Below are 23,215 nucleotides of genomic sequence, written 5' to 3'. Positions count from 1 at the left end.
TTCATAAAACAGTTCAACTTCAGTTTCTTCAGCGTTACTGGTTGGGGCATAGACCTGGATAACTGTGATATTGAATGGTTTGCCTTGGAGATGAACAGAGATCATTCTGTCATTTTTGAGATTGCATCCAAGTACTGCATTTCGGACTCTTTTGTTGACCATGATGGCTACTCCATTTCTTCTGAGGGATTTCTGCCTGCAGTAGTAGATATAATGGTCATCTGAGGTAAATTCACCCATTCCAGTCCATTTTAATTCGCTGATTCCTAGAATGTCGACATTCACCCTTGCCTTCTCTTGTTTGACCACTTCCAATTTGCCTTGATTCATGGACCTGACATTCCAAGTTCCTATGCAATATTGCTCTTTACAGCATCGGATCTTACTTCTATCACCAGTCACATCCACAACTGGGTATTATTTTTGCTTTGGCTCCATCCCTTCATTTTTTCTGAAGTTATTTCTCCACTGATCTCCAGTAGCATATTGGGCACCTAATGACCTGGGGATACCCCTCGTCCAAGGTAAGGAGCAGCGGCTGTGCTTTGCTAGAGCAGCCATGAAGAGATACCCCACGCCCAAGGCAAGGGAAACCCAAATAAGATGGTAGGTGATGCAAGAGGGCATCAGAGGGCAGACACATTGAAACCATACTCACAGAAAACTAGTCAATCTAATCACACTAGGACCACAGCCTTGTCTAACTCATTGAAACCAAGCCATGCCTGTGGGGCAACCCAAGATGGGCAGGTCACGGTGGAGAGGTCTGACAGAATATGCTCCACTTGGAAAAGGGAATGGCAAGCCACTTCAGTATTCTTGCCTTGAGAACCCCATGAACAGTATGAACAGTATGAAAAGGAGAAAGGTCAGTGTGTGCAAAATGACTTCCAGAGAACATACTGCTCTGCTTCTCTTCTGCAAGAAAAAAGATTTTCTATAGTTTCCACACTTAGATGAGAAGTGCCAGCTAACAAGGCAGCCCGTGGGAAGTAGCATGACCTTCTGAGTTCACCACAAGGGTGAAGACCCAGGTCAACGCTTACTCTACTGCTTCACAGGTACACAACACCGAGCAAGTAATTTCTCTGGACCCCAGTTTTCATCTGTAAAATGTACAACATGACACCTCCCTTGCTTTCCTGCAGAGCTGTCTTTAAAAAACAAAAAAACCCAAAACACACAAGCCTTTATGTAACGCACCAATGAAATGTGAGGTATTACCCAACAACTAAATCCAATTATGCAGCTGTAACTTTCTTTCTTAAAATTATCCCAGACCATTTGGGAGTTACCATTACAGTAATAATGGAGTAATTAAGAGCTCTGATCTAGACTCAGATTCAGGCCCTCGTTGGGAAATTGGCTCAGCCATTTCTTCAAAACAAGAGTTTTTCTCGTATATAAACTGGGCATAAAACCACTTATCTAGGACTTAACACTGACGTGAGGATTAAATAAGAATGTGTAAAATGCCCAGCACACCTTTGCGTATGTTATAGTAAGAATGAAGTAAGTATTAACCAAAAAAAGGGTACAGCTTTTACACAAACTGTTCAGAGGCCTTCCAACCGTTGCCAAGAGGGAAATACCCTTTTCTAACCTAAGCCAGCACCTACTTTCACATTTTTCTGCTTGTGGCCTCAGGTGGTAGCCCAAACTCACAAATCCACTAAACTCAAGTTTAAAGCACAATTTAAAAACTAAACCCTACCAAATCCAGAACTCTTAACATAACCACAGGGGCATTCAAGTGAATAATACTACAACAACTCTACTGACAGGCTAACTCATTAGCACAATGCATTCTACTTCAAAGAAGCCATCCTCAAAACTATGGGCCAATGGAGCAGTAAGATGAGCTTACCAAGGAAAACAAAACACTTGTTAGTGATTCATCTTCAAAATTTCCAGGAAAAGCTCTCCTCCCACGTTTCATGACACAGAGCTGGTAAGCAAGAGCCAACTGCATCTTTCGGCATTTTAAGAGACACAGAATGATGCGGGAAAATGCCCTCTTTAAAACACCGCCGTAGGGCCTTTTCACCATGATGTCAGGCCTTACCACTTAAAAATAGCTTTTCTTTCACTTACATTGACTATGTAGCCATCAGGACTTCATTAGCTATCCCAATCTTCAGCTGTCTGACAAGACTTTCACTTGGCAAGCTAGGTTGAATACCTAATATTTGAGAGAGATGATAAAATCTCAAGATTTACATCAACTATTTCTCAATTATTTCTCAATATTAGGGCTTCCCTGATAGCTCAGTTGGTAAAGAATCGGCCTGCAATGCAGGAAACCCCAGTTCGATTCCTGGGTCTGGAAGATCTGCTGGACTAGGGATAGGCTACCCACTCCAGTATTCTTGGGCTTCCCTTGTGGCTCAGCTGGTAAAGAATCTGCCTGCAATGCAGGAGACCTCGGTTCGATGCCTGGGTTGGGAAGATCCCATGGAGAAGGGAATGGCTACCCACTCCAGTATTCTGGCCTGGAGAATTCTATGGACTGTATAGTCTATGGGGTCCCAAAGAGGTGGAAAGAGCTGAGCGACTTTCACTTTCACTTTTCAATAAAACTGAAGTGGGGGGGACAGTCAAGAGTCTCCAGTTTTGCCTCCATGATAAGCTGGAACTGTGTGCATCAACTCTAAAGCCTCTTCATTCCAACACAGCCCCCTACCCAGGCCATCCCTCCCACCCTACCTGTAGCAGATGCCATGGGCTTGCATCCAGCACCCGTCTTCCAGGCGGGAAGGCCCCCATTGGTGTGCTGACCACCCACGGTTCACACCTGCTCCCTGCTTTGCCCCATCTGCCTCAACCAGACAGGACTTCTCTCTCAAGCCTTGAGCTACATCCCTTCCAGGCCACAGCCCTGATTTGACCATCATGGGGTTCAAAAAGCTGCCCCCACTTCACCCTCAAGGTGGGCTCAACTTAGTACTGCAATCTGTGCTTTAGAGCTGGCTGTCCAGTATGGTAGCCGCTAGCCACGGGCAGCTTCTGAGCATTTGAAATCTGCCAAATTCTTGTGTGTGCCAAGTGTAAAATATACCCCAGGTTTGAAGACTTCATATGAAAAACAAAACAGAAATCTTGTTAAAGTTTTAGATTTACATACTAAAATATTTTTAATATATTGGGTTAAATCATTGGTGGTGTTTAGTTGCTAAGTCGTGTCTCTTTGGTGACTCCCATGGACTGTAGCCCACCAGGCTTTTCTGTCCATGGGATTCTCCAGGCAAGAATACTGGAGTGGACTGCCATTCCCTTTCCCTGGGGATCTTCTAGATGCAGGGATTGAACCCGATTCTCCTGTATTGGCGGGCAGATTCTTTACCAGTGAGCCACCAGGGAAGCCACTGGGTAAATATAAAATACTAATTTCACTGCTTTAAATTTTTTTTTAATGTGAGTGCTGCTGCTGCTGCTGCTAAGTCGCTTCAGTCGTGTCCGACTCTGTGCAACTCCACAGATGGCAGCCCACCAGGCTCCCTCGTCCCTGGGATTCCCCAGGCAAGAACACTGGAGTGGGTTGCCATTTCCTTCTCCAATGCATGAAAGTAAAAAGTGAAAGTGAAGTCGCTCAGTTCAGTCACTCAGTTGTGTCCGACTCGCTGCGACCCCATGAATCACAGCACACCAGGCCTCCCTGTCCAACTCCCAGAGTTCACTCAGACTCACGTCCATCAAGTCTGTGATGCCATCCAGCCATCTCATCCTGGGTCGTCCCCTTCTCCTCCTGCCCACAATCCATCCCAGCATCAGAGTCTTTTCCAATGAGTCAACTCTTCCCATGAGGTGGCCAAAGTACTGGCTGGATCTCCTTGCAGTCCAAGGGACTCAAGAGTCTTCTCCAACACCACAGTTCAAAAGCATCAATTCTTCGGCACTCAGCCTTCTTCACAGTCCAACTCTCACATCCATACATCATGATCACAGGAAAAACCATAACCTTGACTAGACGGACCTTAGTCGGCAAAGTAATGTCTCTGCTTTTGAATACACTGTCTAGGTTGCTCATAACTTTTCTTCCAAAGAGTAAGTGTCTTTTAATTTCATGGCTCAGTCGTGTCCAACTCCTAGTGACCCCGCGGACTGCAGCCTACCAGGCTCCTCCATCCATGGGGTTTTCCAGGCATGAGTACTGGAGTGGGGTGCCATTGCCTTCTCCAATGTGAGTGCTAGAAAATGTTAAATTATACTTACAGCTCACGTGTTGCTTTTTATTGCACTAGAGCAGTGCTTGTCAAACTTGACTATGCATCATTTTCATCATTTTATAAAAACAGACTGCTGGCTCTAACCTCAGAGTTTCCAACTTGGCAGGTCTAGGGTGAAGCTAGAAAATGTGCATTCCTAACAAGTACCCAGGTAATGCTGCTGCTGCTGGCTACAGAGTCCCCTGCTTTGAGAACCACTGCTCCAGGGCTCCCCTGTGAGATGAGACTGAATCTAGTTTCCACCTAGATCCCCTTCCTTGCTTAGATATTTTTTAACCCCTGCTCTAGCCTGCCTTCTTTACGCTTCTCAACTACCACCACCTGCACGAAATCCCTCTTCAGGCTCTGCTTCTGGGAAACTTTATGATCCCACTGCTACAGAACTTTTTTTTTTACACACTGTAACTTCCACAAAGTGCTATATTAATAGCAATCAATGAGATGTCAGTTATCACTGAATTTTTCATAAAAGAGTAAAAAAGAAGTTTGTTTTTTTTTTAACTGGATTGCTAGTTGCCTTTATATAACGAATTCTACACATTCAGTGCTAGGACAAGGTTTGTTTATCCTGATTAACGAATGTTCCTTAGTATAGGGAAGCCTAAACGCTTCCCTCTTTTCCATAACTGCTATAAAGCTCAAACTAGTTTTGTCCCCCAAGATGTATTAATTTGACCCTTCTCATTTTTTCTCTTCACCCCAGAAAGACACCCCAGTTGTTAGCAGTCACTCCCATCTCCTCCCTCACCCTTCTCCCCAGCCCTTGGCAACCACTGACCCACCTCTGCCTCTATGGCTCTGCCTACCCTAGATGTTTCATACTCATGGAATCATACACTATGTGGCCTTTTGTGTCTATCTTTCAAAGGAAGGTCCTTGATTCTTCTCTTTCCTTTTATCTCCCTTTGGTTACAGCAAGTACTATTGGTTCTAGTTCCAAAACAGATCCCAAGTCCTACCAGTTCTCACCAACTCCAGTGCTACCAGCAAATCAACATGACTCTTGGAACCCTCTGAGTCCAAATACCTAAAAGGAAACACTACCACTCTCCACCCCCGTTAAAAACACAAACAAACAAAAAAACACCTTTTTCCTTCCCAAATTTCCTTTTTCATCCCTGTTCTCCCATTTACCCACTTTCTTAAAAACTGGAATCACTTAACTCCTGTTTCTTCACTCAATCAACATGTCACCATCTCTTCCTCTTATTTAGAAAAGAGTTTTACCAATCACTCCTTTGTTCTGAACCTCTCAAGAATAAAATCCAAAAAAAGCAGATGTATAAATACACGAATGTCCATAAACATATTCATTCATCAAAAACTGCTTTCTGTAATAATGTTAGAAGATTTTTTTCCCAAATGATTGTCGGAAATCTATCAGCAGGTGGAAAGAGTTACCTCCAGGCAATGCTAAAGCATTCAGATTTGCTTAAACATTCTCTCCCATGACTAGAAAAGAAAATCACGGACTTGGAACGTAAAGCTTGAGCATTTGAACTTCGTGAATGCACCATATAATGAGACCATGACCCAAACGAGAGACAAACTGGAAAGGCAAGGCTTTCGGAACGTACTATCCAAGGTTCAACATCTATCTCAGCCGGTTGTTTCTTTAAGCAAGTTACTTAACTGCTCTGAGCTTTTGTTTCCTCTTCTGTAAAGTTGGAATTTTTTTTTTACCTACTTGTTACAAGGCTAAGAGGAAATATCTGAAAATCATATAAGGCATAAAAAGTTCAATAAACTGCAGCAATTACCGCAAGTCCAACATCCTGGAGCCCCTGAAAAATGTAGACAGAAGGGGAAAAAAACTAGTTATTTAAATAGAATGTGTTTAAAAAGCCAAAACAAAAAAAGACTAAAAGGTGAACTCTATGGACAGAGGAACCTGAAGGACAGTCCAAAGAGTGAGACACAATTGAGTGCACAGGCGCAGGTGTGCATGCGCACACACACCCACACACCCTACACACACACAGCCCCTACACACACACACACCCCCTACACACACACACACACACACATACACCCCCTACGCACACACACATACACCCTACACACACACACCCTACACACACACCCTACACACACACACCCTACACACACCCCCTACACACACACACCCCCTACACACACACCCCCTACACACACACCCCCTACACACACACACACACATCCCCTACACACACACATCCCCTACACACACACACATCCCCTACACACACACACATCCCCTACACACACACACATCCCCTACACACACACACACCCTACATACACACACCCTACATACACACACCCTACATACACACACCCCCTACACACACATACACCCCCTACACACACATACACCTACACACACACGCACACCCCCTACACACACATGCACACACACATACACCCCCTACACCCTACACACACACACACACACACCCCCTACACACACACCCTACACACACACCCCCTACACACACACACCCCCTACACACACACACACCCTACACACACACACACCCTACACACACACACACCCTACACACACACACACCCTACACACACACACACACACACCCTAAAAACAAACTATTGACTGGTTAAAAGAACGGTTAGAACTCTCTAGACTAGAGTTAGTGTGCTTTCCAACCAACCAAACGATTTACAGGGGTGGAGGGAGAAAGGGGAGGAATAAAATCTTCAAAAGGTTCGGCTTCAAACTCAGACTCAGTAATGCATGCTTCAAGTTCATAGAAAAGAAGCCTGGAGAGAAGCTAAGCAGCTCAAGTTCCCTGCTTCCTCCCTCCTCCCTCCTCCAGGAGAAATCCTTTACTGGCACAGAAATAACTCTTCCTTCAGTGTCGCCACACATTCAGCACTACTTTGTCAAACGCTATGCTAACAAAACAGTAATAGACAAGATGCAGGCTCTGCCAACACGTTTAAAGAAGAAACTCGTAAAGAAAAATCAAAGTTTACATGTCATACAATAAGTGTACAGCAGTAAATAGCCTAACAAATTACTTCTCTCTTCGCCTCTCTGCTCTAACATGTGACAATGTAACAATCCCTCCCAACTTCAACATAAATGGCTCTGCATCACCCGATAGCAGGGTCTAGAGTCAGGCCCAGCATGGTCCGACTCCTGCTGCCTCTGGGGCACCATGTGGTCCCCGTGCCAAAGCCCCAGGGGCTTCTCCAGTCCCTCTGTCTCAGCATTCCCTCTGGCCCAGGCCTTTTGCATGTGCTGCTGTCACACGCAACACTTCTGCCTTCTCTTTCTGCTTCGGAAAAAAAGTCACTATGTCCTTCAAAACTGTTCCAATTTTCACTTCCAAAGGAAAACAATCCCTTAACCTTAAGCACGGTTTGAGCAATTCACATAAAAAATTTCTTCATCTAGAAATGGCTGTTGTAAGGACTGAATAGGTTAATTCAAGTAGAACACCAGAGCAGTATCCAGGACAAAGCTACAAAGCTCAAAATCTAGACTTGGTTAATCCCTCCATTTTATTTTCTTTACAGCACCAAAGCCTCTCCCCTAAAGGCATTTTACACTTGTCTCCAAACAGACTAAAATTTCTAAAAGAGAAATTATATTCATTCTATAGAGACAGAACACAGGATGTAGTCCAGAAAGATTTGTTAGGAAACAAAAAAATACCCATAAGCAATAAGCTGAGAAGTGACTTGCGTAATACACGAAACTTCTTAGGTGTGATTCCAAAGTCCATGCCTTTTCATATCATGTTGCCTCATACATAAATTACATTAAGAGCTTCTCAACTCCAAATGAGAAGGCCAAAAGACATTAAAACATGAGAAAACAATCAAGATTAAGAAACAAAGGTCTTAATTGTGTGCCAGCACAAAGAAATCCAAGGATTTTGAGTTGTCAGCATTCTAAAGCTGACCCTAAGCTAAAGTGTCTGCAGACTTACTTTCACTTCCATGATCAGTTCCAGCTGCATCATTTCTCACCTGGGCCTGAGTTCTCTTTTTAGTAGAGTAGGATGGGCTAGATCATCTCTATACTGTCTACCAATTCTAAGGTCCATGACAATAAATCAAGTTATGTGCCTATTTTGTTTTTAAAGGAAGAAAACAGGCAGTGTCCAAAGAAACACTTTAAATAATTTGTTCCAGTGACTTGAACTCTATTAATGAAGTCAGTTAGGTAGTCTTTGTTTAGAAATTACAAGAGACTCCATTCTGAAGACAGAAAGTGTTAAGAGTCATAAACACTCCAACGTGTAAGTCAAGGCTGCCACCATGAAACATGAGGAAATACAGCGCAGAGATGCTGAGGACAACACAAACATTAGCCTAACCACTACAGAGGGGAAAAAACCAAAAAACTGACAACATGTGTAAACAGTATAATGTGATGTAATGCAATTAAAACAGGCTCTCCATTCAAATAAAGGTAGTAGCCCATCCTGACATGGTACTTTAAAAGGTGATATAAACGAAAAACCCTAACTCTTAACTGAGCAGCAGTTTAGGGTCTCTTCAAAGGAGGAACAAGGCAGGAGAAAATGGTAACTGAAAGGACCCTTACAAATGCACCTGAAAAGCTCAGAAGAAGCCAAAACCACACGGCCCAAGAACGGAAGGGAGCGAAGGGCTTTACAGCGAGGTGGCTGTCAGCGGCTCCCAAAGAAGCAGAAAACTCAACGTCGGCTGGCTCTTTGGGCCGCGCTGCCCTCCGTGATCCCCGGAGACACAGCTGGGGCCAGGGATGCCGGCTCTGACCCGCCTGGGCGAACTCCGCGGGGAGGAGGAGTTCGGGGTGGTGGGGGGTGAGGGGGTAGGGGTGCAGCACCGGCCAAAGCTAGGTGGTGCGGGGCAGGCAGCCCAGCGAAGCCCGGGCCCAAGAGGAGTCCCGTCGCTCCTCACCTTCACGGTCCACAGCGCCACGCTCCGCATCAAAGGCTGCGGCCACCGCCGTCCGCGCCGTCCCGCAGTGGCCAGCGCCGCCGCCCCAGTCCAGAACCCCGCCATGGCCGCCCCTACAGACCAGAGCTCTTCTGACCTTTCACCCCGGCGAAGGGGGCGGAGAAGGGGAGCGCCGCGCCTGCGGCCAATCACGAGCCGGGCATCCAAGGCGCCGGCCCCGAGGCGGGCAGGGGCGGGGCCCCGAGCCACTAGCCCAACTGCTGCAGGAGGCAGCCGGGCGGCTGGGCCCGCAGGCAAGCGGGCCCGCAGGCAAGCGGCCCCGGCCGCCAGCCGGCAGCCAACCACTGGTGGCGGCCGGCCCGACCTGATCCCGGGATTAAACCAAGCCGGGAGGACACGAGAGAGTTCTGGCTGCCGCTGATCCGCGCCTGGTTGGGGTAAACCCCGACTGTACCTGCACTCGGTCTGGCAACCTGCACGCAGTCCTGCCAGCGATCGTCAGTGAGTCACCTCCGCCCTTGACCACCGCTCGCCCTAGGGCCGCGGTAAAGTTTTGAATGTCCTGAGTTTCAGCTCAATTCAGGTCAGTTCAGTCGTGTCCAACTCTTTGAGACCCCATGGACTGCAACACGCCAGGCCTCCCAGTCCATCACCAACTCCGAATCTACTCAAACTCATGTCCATCTCATTCTCTGTCGTCCTCATCTCCTCCCGCCTTCAATCTTTACCAACATCAGGGTCTTTTCCAATGAGTCAGTTCTTCCCATCAGGTGGCCAAAGTATTGGAGTTTCAGCTTCAAGATCAGTCCTTCTAATGACTATTCAGGACTAAATCTCCCTTAGGATGGACAGGCTGGATCTCCCTGAGATCTCACAAGAGTCTTCTCCAACACCACAGTTTAAAAGCATCAATTTTTCGGCGCTCAGGTTTCTTTATACTCCAGCTCTCACATCCATACATGACTGCTGGAAAAACCACAGGTTTCACTAGACAGACCTTTGTTGGCAAAGTAATGTCTCTGCTTTTTAATATGCTGTCTAGATTCATCAATGCTTTCCTTCCAAGCAGCGAATATGTTTTAATTTCATGGCTGCAGTCACCATCTGCAGTGATTTTGGAGCCCCAGAAAATAACGTCTGTCACATTTTCCACTGTTTCCCCATCTATTTGCCATGAAGTGATGGGACCAAATGCCATGATCTTCGTTTTCTGAATGTTGAGTTTTAAGCCAACTTTTTCACTCTCCTCTTTCACTTTCATCAAGAGGCTCTTTAGTTCTTCTTCACTTTCTGCCATGAGGGTGATGTCATCTGCATATCTGAGATTATTGGTATTTCTCCCGGCAATCTTGATTCCAGCTTGTGCTTCATCCAGTCCAGCGTTTCTCATGATGTACTCTGCATATAAGTTAAATAAGCAGGGTGACAATATAAAGCCTTGACGTACACCTTCTCCAATTTGGAACCAGTCTGTTGTTCCATGTCCAGTTCTAACTGTTGCTTCCTGACCTGCATATAGGTTTCTCAAGAGGCAGGTCAAGTGGTCTGGTATTCCCATCTCTCTCATAATTTTCCAGTTTGTTGTGATCCACACAGTTAAAGGCTTTGGCATAGTCAATAAAGCAGAAATAGATGTTTTTCTGGAACTCTCTTGCTTTTCCAATAATCCAGCGGATGTTGGCAAGTTGATCTCTAGTTCCTCTGCCTTTTCTAAAACCAGCGTGAATATCTGGAAGTTCATGGTTCAAATATTGCTGAAGCCTGGCTTGGAGAATTTTAAGCATTACTTTACTAACATGTGAGATGAGTGCAATTGTGCGGTAGTTTGAGCATTCTTTGGCATTGCTTTTCTTGGGGACTGGAATGAAAACTGACCTTTCCCAGTCCTGTGGCCACTGCTGAGTTTTCCAAATTTGCTGACATATTGAGTGCAGCACTTTCACAGCATCATCTTTCAGGATTTGAAATAGCTCAACTGGAATTCCATCACCTCCACTAGCTTTGTTTGTAGTAATGTTTCCTAAGGCCCACTTGACTTCGCATACCGGATGTCTGGCTCTAGGTGAGTGATCACACCACCGTGATTATCTCGGTCATGAAGATTTCTTTGGCATAGTTCTTCTGTATATTCTTGCCACCTCTTCTTAATATCTTCTGCTTCTGTTAGGTCCATACCATTTCTGTCCTTTATTGTACCCATCTTTGCATGAAATCTTCCCTTGGTATCTCAATTTTTTTTTTTTTTTAAGTCACTAAGTCATGTCAGACTCTTGCAACCCCAAGGACTGTAGCCTGTCAGGCACCTTTGTCCATGGGATTCTCCAGGCAAGAATATTGTAGTGGGTTGTCATTTCCTTTTCCATCTAATTTTCTTGAACAAATCCCTAGTGTTTTCCATTTTATAGTTTTCCTCTATTTCTTTGCATTGATCACTGAGGAAGGCTTTCTTATCTCTCCTTGCTATTCTTTGGAACTCTGCATTCAAATGAGTATATCTTTCCTTTTCTCCTTTGCCTTTCACTTCTCTTGTTTTCATAGCTATTTGTAAGGCCTCCTCAGACAACCATTTTGCCTTTCTGCATTTTTCTTGCGGATGGTCTTGATCCCTGCCTCCTGTAGAATGTCATGAACCTCCATCCATAGTTCTTCACTCTATCAGATCTAATCCCTTGAATCTATTTGTCACTTCCACTGTATAATCATAAGGGATTTAATTTAGGTCATACCGAATGGTCTAATGGTTTTCCCTACTTTCTTCAATTTAAGTCTGAATTTGGCGATAAGGTGTTCATGATCTGAGCCACAGTCAGCTTCCGGTCTTGCTTTTGCTGACTGTATAGACCTTCTCCATCTTTGGCTGCAAAGAGTATAATCAATCTGATTTCAGTGTTGACCATCTGGTGATATCCATGTGTAGAGTCTTCTCTTGTGTTGTTGGAAGAGGGTGTTTGCTATGATCAAAACTCTATTAGCCTTTGCCCTGCTTCATTCTGTACTCCAAGACCAAATTTGCCTGTTATTCCATATGTCTCTTGACTTCCTACTTTTGCATTCCAGTCCCCTATAATGAAAAGGACATCTTTTTTGGATGTTAGTTCTAGAAGGTCTTATAGGTCTTGATAGAACCGTTAAACTTCAGCTTCTTCAGCATTACTGGTCAGGGCATAGACTTGAATTACTGTCATATTGAATGTTTGGCCTTGCAAAAGAACAGAGATCATTCTGTCGTTTCTGAGGTTGCATCCAAGTACTGCATTTCGGACTCTTTTGTTGACTATGATGGCTACTCCATTTCTTCTAAGGTATTCTTGCCCACAATAGTAGATATAATGGTCATCTGAGTTAAATTCACCCATTCCAGTCCGTTTTAGTTCACTGATTCCTAGAATGTCGACGTTCATTCTTGCCATCTCCTGTTTGACCACTTCCAATTTGCCTTGATTCCTGAACCTAACATTCCAGGTTCCTATGCAATATTTCTCTTTACAGCATCAGAATTTACTTCCATCACAAGTCACATCCACAACTGGCTGTTTTTGCTTTGGCTCCATCTCTTCATTCTTTCTGGAGTTATTTCTTCACTGATCTCCAGTAGCATATTGGGAACCTACCAACCTGGGGAGTTCATCTTTCAGTGTCCTATCTTTTTGCCTTTTCATTCTGCTCATGGGGTTCTCAAGGCAAGAATAAGTTCCAGTTATGTACCCAAACTAAGGTCCTGTATGTTTGAAAGTGCATATTGCAAAGCACCAAACCAAGGTAAGTATTTGGACAAGTACTATAACGTATGGGCTTCCCTGGTGGCTCAGAGGTTAAAGCGTCTGCCTGCAATGCAGGAGACCTCGGTTCAATCCCTGGGTTGGGAAGATCCCCTGGAGAAGGAAATGGCAACCCACTCCAGTATTCTTGCCTGGAGAATCCCATGGACAGAGGAGCCTGGTGGGCTACAGTCCACAGGGTCGCAAAGAGTCGGACACGACTGAGCGACTTCACTTTCTTTCTCTCTTTCTATAATGTATGTAAAAAATGCTTTCGGTCTAGAAATCAGAGATCCCAGCTCAAGCCCTAACTCTGCTGCAAATACTAACATATGCGTGTCTGAGGAATTACTCATAACCAGAGTCAACTGCTCTTGCTTGCAAGTGGGCAACCTTATTAACACAACTACTAAGGGCCAGACCTTGCTAGATGCCTCAAATTTTGTCTTGTTTAATCTTTGCAAGAACCCTATTGGCCTACACAGTTCCCATTTTGAGAAACTGAGTTTATAGAGAGAAAAAGTTACTTAACTAGTAAGTACTGAGACTATATATTATGGGCTTCCCTTGTGGCTCAGCTGGTAAAGAATCCACCTGCAATGCGGGAGACCTGGGTTCAATCCCTGGCTTGGGAAGATCCCCTGGAGAAGGGAAAGGCTACCCACTCCAGTATTCTGGACTGAAGAATTCCATGGACAGTACAGTCCATGGGGTCACAAAGAGTTGGATACGACTGAGCGACTTTCACTTTCACTTTTCAGTGAAACTAGGGCTTGAATCCAGGTCTGACTGTATTTATTCAGGGATGGGGCTTTTGTTTCCTTAGGGGCATTTTCTAACATGCACCAAAAAAAAAAGACCCCTATGGTCACCCAGGCACATGTGACACAGCTTCAACAAACCAACCTTCTGTTGGTCTTGTCTCATCTGTCCCCCCTGCTTATTTTGTGCTGGAGTATTCTGAAGTGAATCTCAGACACGAGATCCTCTCACCTTACATACAGATGTGCCAGTGTCAAGGGCTCCCTCCTAACTGTTTTGCTTCTCCTACAGCGTCACCTTGACAGCCTTACAAAGCTGGGAATGACATGCAGTATCTTATAACATGGCAAGTGCCTAAAGGAATGCAGACAGTTTAAGGACAACCGAGAGGTGACACTTAATGGAATTTTAAAATTCTAAGTAGGAACTGTCGTGACAGTTGTCGTGACACACAAAAGAGAAAGTAGTTCAGTTTCACAGGATTTCTCACTTAGGTGTCTTAACGCTGGACTCACTTCCTACCCAGTATACCTGCTTTTTTTAAAATCCCTCCCCTTTTCACCCTTTGGATGGATTCTCCCTGGATCCTATGTGTTTTATCTTACAGATGTTTCTTTAAAGGCATCAGTGCCAGAAACTAATTGTTCCATAATTACTATTCTCCACTCTTTCCTTTAGTAAGAGAGTCCCTGAACTTCAGCTGAGCACATGGCCACCCAGCTGTAGGCTGCATTAGCAGCCCTCCCTAACAAAGTGTGGACTTGTGACCATGGTGTACCTAATGGAGTGGAAGAACTGTGCCCTTAAAGAGTAGTCATTACTTTGCCAACAAAGGTCCATCTAGTCAAAGCTGTGGTTTTTCCAGTAGTCATGTATGGATGTGAGAGTTGGACTACAAAAGAAAGCTGAGTACCGAAGAATTGATGCTTTTGAACTGTGGTGTTGGAGAAGACTCTTAAGAATCTCTTGGACTGCAAGGAGATCCAACCAGTCCATCCTAAAGCAAATGAGTCCTGAATATTCATTGGAAGAACTGATGCTGAAGCTGAAACTCCAATACTTTGGCCACCTGATGCAAAGAACTGACTCACTGGAAAAGACCCTGATGCTGGGCAAGACTGAAGGCGGGAGGAGAAGGGGATGACAGAGGATGAGATGGTTCCATGGCATCATTGACTCGACAGACATGAGTTTAAGTAAGCTCCGGGAGTTGGTGATGGACAGGAAAGCCTGGCGTGCTGCAGTCCATGGGGTCATCAAGAGTCAGACACAACTAAGCAACTGAACTGAACTGAAAAGAGAAGAATAGGGACATACCTTCCATTTTCTCTTCCCTCCTTCCTGAAAGAAGACATCCTGGAAGTGCTGGAGTGGCCACCTTAACCCATGAGATAGGAGAAGCCAAGGTCCCTGACACTGTGCAGCCATCTAATCAGTCTTCTACTGCTTAATGCATGGACTGTTATGTGACAGAGAAATGAACTTTTATCTTGTTTAAATCATTGCTATTTCTGTCTTTACTACAGCAACCAAAACTATACCCTCACCAACTCATAAGGGAAATGTGAAACCTGATCTATATGGTGATAACTCAGTGGTGACCACCCCAATATAGCAAACCAGAAGGTGAATGCTGGTGACCCCTTATGCTATGGTCTTTCAAAGTCTTGAATAATATTCTTGTCACCTCCTTTGATAGAGCCTCTAAGTCTACTACAGTGTTTTGCCAGGAGCATAATTGCCATCTTTGAGCTAAATAGCTCTACCTTCTCTGAGCTATGCCATGCATTCTGGGATGTTTATCATCTCCATAACCCACTTCCTGTTACCAATGTCTGAAAATAGTTGTTTCATATATTTGGTCCAATTTTCTATTTATCTCTAGTGGTGAAGTGAAAGTGTTAGTCACTCAGTCGTGTCTCTTTGTGACCCCATGGACTGTAGCCCACCAGGCTCCTCTGTCCATGAAATTCTCCAGGCAAGAATACTGGCAGGGGTTGCCATTCCTTCTCCAGGCGCTCTTTCCAACCCAGTAATCAAACACAGGTCTCCTCCACTGCAGGCAGACTCTCTACCGTCTGAATCACCAGGGAAACCCTATATATAGTAGGAAGGTTCCAGTTACCCCAGATGGAATCAGTCCGGAACCACTTACTCTGCCTTTGCCAGAAATAAAAAATCTCTCAGAATTTGGAAAGCATTTTATATCATCTACTAGCTTCCAGAGCTGCTCTGGAGAAGTCAGATGCCAATCTTTGCTGTGATCCCCTGTATCTTATTACAAGACACAGCCCTACTGTTGTGTGGTGGGTGTGGAGCCGAGGGAAGCTGGGGTATAAATCAGGGAGACATGAGCAGCCACATGGGCAACAAACAGTATGAATCATTCCAAAGTTGGAGACCCTCAACTTTGAGCTACGTACATGTATTTGGCCCTCCCTAAGTGGGAGCGCTTACAGACTAGGTAAACGGGAGGGGAAATTATGTTTCCCCAGATCCTGTGCCCTACATGATTCCGGTAGAGTTAACCAAAAGAGGGCCTTCTAAGATACTCAGAAAGCAAGAGTGAAGCAGCAGCCAGTACTTCCAGGTTATTACCGTAAAGTAAGGAGCAGTTTCCGAAAAGACCACGTGTCCTCAACCTCCACTCTGCATCCAGCTTGTTTTTCCCACCTGCTGGCCCTACTCACCACCAGCAACCCCAGGTCCACCCCCAGACACTTGGCTGCAGACTCACAGACGTGGGAGTTGTCTGGAGCAGTTGCTTCTCGCTCAGCTCTCCGTGAGAACCTTCTTCTAATTCCTATCTGGCAGTTAGCTAGGCTTGGCTTCTCACCTGTCACGGCTCCTCCAACCTGTCCCAAGTTGTCTACCAATGTTTCAGGCAGACTCGTGTAATCACTCTTTCTCTGACAGTACCTACAGCCACCGATGAAGGTGAGTATGTACTATGGGAAGGGAAAATCCCAGAATCTTCAGGCAATACTTCTAGCTCTGAATTGACACTAATTCCTAGAGACACAAAGTGCTATTGTGTTCCCTTGTAAAAGAAGTCTTATGGAAGTGTACTTCCTTGACTGAACCTATACTGGTACACCAGTGAGAAGGTGAGAAGTCGTGCATAACTCTGTTGAGTGAAGAAGGGGTGGACTGTGGCAGAGACTGCTAGTTGTTGCCTAATATCCATCTTTCTATTGCTTCTTTAGTCAAAGAACTCTCACGGTTTTAGCTGGGCACATGGCCTTCGGGTAAGAACTACATTTGCCAACCTCCATCACAGCAAGAGGTCTCCCAGGTGGCTCAGCGGTAAAGAATCTGCCTGCCAATGCAGGACACGCAGGTTTGCACCCTAGGTGAGGAAGATCCCCTCGAGTAGGAAATGGCACCCACTCCAGTATTCTTCCCTGGGAAATCCCATGGACAGAGGAGCCTAGCAGGCTACAGGCCATGAGGCCACAAAGAGTTGAATGTGACTTAGCCAAGCAACAACAATCACAGCAAGAGTGGCTAGCTTACTAAGTTTTGGCCAAGGGGATGTAAGCAGAAGGGGTGTGGGCAACCTCTGGGTTGTGTCCCTAAAGGGAAGTGACATGCCTTCCACTCTCCCTTCTCCTCTTCCCAGTTTGCCAGACAGTGGGCATAAGGTGGGGGTGAACCTGTCCTCTTAAATGCTAAGAAGGAAGCCAGGTGTTGAGGAAGACAAAACTATATCCAAGGAGCTCCCTAGGTACTGACCCTGGAGCTGCCATGTCAGCCCTGGAATGTTTGCTCAGATTTTTATGCAAAGGAGAAAAACACTGTATCGTATGTAAGTTACTGCATTTTGCTTTGCCTTTGTTACAGTAGACAAGTGTGCACCCTAACCAACAGAACACAACTCTTCTGTCCTGGCCCTCTCCATTTAAAGTTATAGAGTGTACTCAACAACAAAAATAAAGATAAAAAAGTGAAATGCAAGACCTAAGCAGACATTTATGCAGAAAAGACATACAGATGGCCAACAGGCACATGAAAAGATGCTCATCACTGATACTTAGTAGAGAAATGCAAAGAAAACTACAATGAGATATACTGGTCAGAATGGCCACTGTCAAAAAGCAAGTAATAAATGCTGGAGAGGGTATGAAGAAAAGGGAAGCCCCCTTCACCACACACACTGTTGCTAGAATATAAATTGGTGCAGCCAGTATGGAGAACAGTATGGAGGTTCCTTAAAAAACTAAAAATATAGCCACCATGTGATCCAGCAGTGCCACTCTTGGGTATATATTCAAAGGAAATGAAAACAGAAAATTGAAGAGATACCTGCACTCCCATGTTCCTTGATGCATTATTCACAACAGCCAAGATGCAGAAACAACCTAAGTGTCTATCAACAAAGGAATGGATAAAGATACGGTATATAAACAGAAATAACCCCACACAGAGAGGGACAAGTACAACGTGGTGTCACTTTTATGTGGAGTCTAAAAAATAAGAAAAAATTTCAAAGTCATAGAAACAGAGCAGAAAAGTATTTGCCAGGGGAAGAGACTGGTAACAGGGTGCAAACTTTCACCAATAAGATGAGAATCTAATGTAAAACGTGGTGATTGTAGCTGATAACATTTTGTAATTGAAATTTGCTAAACGAGTAGAATTTAATTGTTCTTACCACACAAAAAAGTGATATATATATATATATATATATATGAGGTAATAGATGTGTTAATTACCTAAATGGGCAGAAATCCTTTCACAATATATGTGAAAGTGAAAGTGTTAGTCACACAGTCATGTCTGACTCTTTGCAACCCCACAGGCTCCTCTGTCCATGGGTTTCTCCAGGTAAGAATACTGGAGTGTTACCATTTCCTTCTCCAGGGGATCTTCCTGACTCAGGGATCGAATTTCACCACCCAGATGACCTTCAATCCTTAGGCTAAAGGACAAATAGAATTCTCAAACTTTTAGAAACTTTTAGAAACTCTTACACTTGCTTGGCCTCAACTGTTTTGTTGACCTTTTGTCTTAATAACAATGAAATCAGTCCCATAGACAGAACTGACTCTGAACCTAGGGCATGTTATCTACCTAGGAATATTGCCCCAATTATAGACTCTGCCTTATTATATATAGGCTGATACAGCCAAATATTGCAAATGACTCATGTGATACTCAGTGTTGAAATTTTTTTAAATTATGCTAAAGTATATTCAACATAAAATTAACCATGTTAACCATTTTAAGTGGACAGTTCAGTGGCATTAAGTACAATGACACTGTACAACCATTACCACCTTCCATCTCTAGAATATCTTTCATTTTGAAAAACTGAAACTTAAAAACCAATTAAAAACCAATTCCTCACCTCCCCCTCCCCCACCAGCCCCTAGCACCCCCCATTCTACTCTGTCCCTATGAATTTGACTACATATCTTGTGTAAGTGGAATCAATACACAGTTGTATCAACCAGATACGAGTAGCTTTTCCAAAATATCCTTCAGAACAACACTATTCACTCTTTAAAACTGAGGCTTCATCTTCTGAAAGAGACATCCAAAAAAGATTGCCCTTGATGGCAATGGAAAGAACGTTACAGGCACTATCAGTAACTAACATAGCAGTTAAACCCTGCAGCCTCTACCCTTTCATCTTTGTTTCTTAAGTAAAGAGAAATCAGCCCCTCTTGAATCAAGAAGACTCTTCCTGCCAGAGACCTCAACCTGAGAGTTCTTAGGAATCTCCCAGAAGCAGAAAACAGCCTATCAACAAACGAATCACCATGTGAAAGAGACAGCCCCAGACATGAACAGTTAGGGAACTGGTGCTATACACCGTCACACTTCAATCTGTATGCAAGTTTCCTTAATTTTCCCAAATATTTTCCTTCACCTTTGTTGGCTTAAGGTTCTGAATTGTTGCCAAACAACTCATTATCTGTAAGCAATGGTTAGCTAAAGCCAGATAGAACCAGCTTAATAAAATCAATTGTTAAACTGTCAGGAATCTTGCCAGACTGATGTTAAATTCCTGGTAGCCTGAAATCAGCCTGTGGAAATAGTAACACAATGGAAATCAGAAAACACTACAAATCATGGCCCCAGTCACTCCCACTCTCCCAGAGAATCTCCTGTTAAACATTGACTAACACACCACTGCCTCAGTTCAGTTCAGTTACGTAGTTGTGTCCAACTCTTTTTGACCCCATGGACTACAGCACGCCAGGGTTCCCTGTCCATCACCAACTCCCAGAGCTTACTCAGACTCATGTCCATTGAGTTGGTGATGCCATCCAACCATCTCATCCTCTGTCGTCCTCTTCTCCTCCTGCCCTCAGTCTTTCCCAGAATCAGGGTCTTTTCAAGTGAGTCAGCTTTCCGCATCAGGTGGCCAAAGTATGGGAGTTTCAGCTTCAGCATCAGTCCCTCCAACGAACACCCAGGACTGATCTCCTTTAGGATGGACTGGTTGGATCTCCTGGCAGTCCAAGGGGACTCTCAAGAGTCTTCTCCAGCACCACAGTTTAAAAGCATCAATTCTTCAGTGCTCAGCTTTCTTTATAGTCCAACTCTCACATCCATACAGGACTACTGGAAAAACCATAGCTTTGACTAGATGGACCTTTGTTGGCAAAGTAATGTCTCTGCTTTTTAATATGCTGTCTAGGTTGGTCATAACTTTCCTTCCAAGGAGTAAACGTCTTTTAATTTCATGGCTGCAGTCACCATCTGCAGTGATTTTGGAGCCCAAAAAACTCTTATCATATTGTACTGCTGCTGCTGCTAAGTCGCTTCAGTCGTGTCCGACTCTGTGCGACCCCATAGATGGCAGCCCACCAGGCTCCCCCATCCCTGGGATTCTCCAGGCAAGAGCACTGGAGTGGGTTGCCATTGCCTTCTCCAATGCATGAAAGTGAAAAGTGAAAGTGAAGTTGCTCAGTCGTCTCCGACTCTTCGCAACCCCATGGACTGCAGCCCACCAGGCTCCCCCGCCCATGGGATTCTCCAGGCAAGAGCACTGGAGTGGGTTGCCATTGCCTTCTCCAGTCATATTATTATACTAGAAAGGGAGACTCCTGAATCCACTTGTGGACCTTTAAGAGGTGCTAGTCTTAATAACTAAAATTTCATGGTAGTTTAGTTGCTAAGTCATGTCCTACTCTTTCCAACCCCATGGACTGTAGCCCACCAGCTCCTCTGTCCATGGAATTACCCAGGCAAGAATACTGGAGTAAGTTGCCATTTCCTTCTCCAGGGGATCTTCCTGACCCAGGGATTGAACCCAAGTCTCCTGAATTGGCAGAAGGATTCTTTATTGCTGAGCCATCAGGGAAGGCTCAAACTTCCACAGTAATGGGGTTTTCACAAAGAAGCAGCTTGTGGGTCAGATTTCTGTTTTTCAGTGTGATCTAGCTATCGTCTATCTGTATGTTGGGCCTCTCTCACTTCTCAACTTTTTCACTTTCTTTTCAAATCTTCTCATTTCTCCTTATTCCTCCTTAATATTTGTTTTTTCTCAGAACTCAATAAAGATTGGAAAAGAGGAATGTGAAATGTGATCAAGGTTCAGTGTGTAACATTTTCTTCATTCACATCAAGCTCTCAATAACTCTTGTCTTAAATAAAGGATGGAGAATTGGGGAAATTTTGTGATCCAGAATGCACAGTAAAGTTTATTCTCATGTATTTGTTGCTGTTCAGTCACTGAGTCATGTCTGACTCTTTGCCACCCCATGGACTACAGCACGCCAGGCTTCCTTGTCCTTATTATCTCCCAGAGTTTGCTCAAACTCATGTCCATTGAGTCTGTCGCCCCCTTCTCCTCATGCCCATCAGGTGGCCAAAGTATTGGAGCTTCAGCTTCAGTATTAGTCCTTCCAATGAATACTCGGGTTTGATTTCCTTTAGGATTGCCTGGTTTGATCTCCCTGATGTCCAAGGGACTCTCAAGACTCTTCTCCAACACCACAGTTCGAAAGCATCAATTCTTTGGTGCTCAGCTTTCTTTATGGTCCAACTGTCACATCTGTACATGACTATTGGAAAAACCATAGCTATTCAGGCCTTTGTTGGCAAAGTGATATCTCTGTTTTTTAATACACTCCCTAGGTTTGTCATAGCTTTTCTTCCAAAGAGCAAGCATCTTTGAATTTCATGGCTGCAGTCACAGTGATTTTGGAGCCCAAAAAAATAAAGTCTCTCACTGATTCCAATTTTTTTCCCATCTGTTTGTCATGAAATGATGGGATCAGATGCCATGATCTTAGTTTTTTGAATGTTGAGTTTTAAGCCAGCTTTTTCACTCTCCTCTTTCACCTTCATCAAGAAGCTCTTTAGTTTCTCTTCACTTTCTGCCATTAGGGTGTGTCATCTGCATATCTGAGGTTACTGACATTTCTCCTGGCAATCTTGATCCCAGCTTGAGATTCATCCAGCCTGGCAATTTGCATGATGTACTCTGCATAGTAGTTAAATAAGCAGGGTGACAATATACAGCCTTGACGTACTCCTTTCCCAATTTGGAACCAGTCTCTTGTTCCATGTCCAGTTCTGTTGCTTCTTGACCTGCATACACATTTCTCAGAAGGCAGGTAAGGTGGTCTGGTATTCCCATCTCTTTAAGAATTATCCACAGTTGTTGTGATCCACAAAGTCAAAGGCTTTAGTGTAGTCGATGAAGCAGAAATAGATGTTTTTCTGGAATTCCCTTGCTTTTTCTGTGATCCAAAGATTTTTCTATGACCCAATGGATCATGAGATTTGTTCTAATGAACAAATAATAAAAAATAAAATTTTAAATAAATGAAGTAAGAAACAGATGGTGTATATTCAGGGGTTCTCTCTCCTTTACACACCTTAGGAGACTGGCACATCACTTAAGCTTAACCCTGAGCTCTTTTGTTTTATATCTAGCTCATGATTTCTCTACTATGAATTCAGTCACTGGCACTGGACCAAAGGGGTTTCCCTGATAGCTCGGCTGGTAAAGAATCCGCCTCCAATGCAGGAGACCCTGGTTTGATTCCTGGTTGGGAAGATCTGCTGGAGAAAGGATAGGCTACCCAATCCTGTATTCTTGGGCTTCCCTTGTGGCTCAGCTGGTAAAGAATCTGCCCGAAATGCAGGAGGTTTGATCCCTGGGTTGGGAAGATCTCCTGGAAAAGGGAAAGGCTACCCAGTATTCTGCCCTGGAGAATTTCATGGACTATATAGTCCATGGGGTTGCAAAGAGTCAGACACAACTGAGTGACTTCACTCGCTGAACCAAAGCTGACAAGTGACTCGAGGTGGAGAACACTTACTTCCCATGAAAACTCTGGCTGAAAACTAGCTCTTAATTCCTTTTATTCCTTGTTTGGCTCCAAAGCAGAATATTTCTCAGTGGAGGCAGATGGGAAATGCAGACCATTTCTCAATCTCGCCTGCAGAAGGCAGGTATCACTGCTTGTCAGCACAAGCCTGCACAACTCAGCACCAGCCTAGGCATTTAATTTCTGTCATTAAAAACTAACATTCCCACAACTGGGAATGATCCCAATTGTCCGTTTCTAGGCACAAGTTGCCCTTACTCTAAGCATGTAAATGTATCAA

General features: G+C 44.3%; 1 protein-coding gene and 1 pseudogene across 8 annotated transcripts in view; one reads left to right on the top strand and one right to left on the bottom strand.

Moving 5' to 3' along the window:
- PCCA (propionyl-CoA carboxylase subunit alpha) overlaps positions 1-9,227 on the bottom strand; it is a 378,400-nt gene extending 369,173 nt beyond the window's left edge. For all 8 annotated transcript variants that reach the window (XM_068984257.1, XM_068984256.1, XM_068984261.1 and 5 more), the window contains exon 1: positions 9,123-9,227. In XM_068984257.1, the coding sequence (XP_068840358.1) occupies positions 9,123-9,227 (105 nt within the window). The remainder of the gene's footprint in view (positions 1-9,122) is intronic.
- Positions 9,228-16,573: 7,346 nt separating this feature from the next.
- Positions 16,574-23,215, top strand: part of LOC138089055 (asparagine synthetase [glutamine-hydrolyzing]-like) — a 54,014-nt pseudogene continuing 47,372 nt past the window's right edge.

The sequence above is a fragment of the Capricornis sumatraensis genome, chromosome 12 (genome assembly GCF_032405125.1).
Source record: "Capricornis sumatraensis isolate serow.1 chromosome 12, serow.2, whole genome shotgun sequence".
In the NCBI taxonomy this organism is placed as follows: Eukaryota; Metazoa; Chordata; class Mammalia; order Artiodactyla; family Bovidae; genus Capricornis; species Capricornis sumatraensis.
This window is presented reverse-complemented; position numbering and strand designations above follow the sequence as displayed.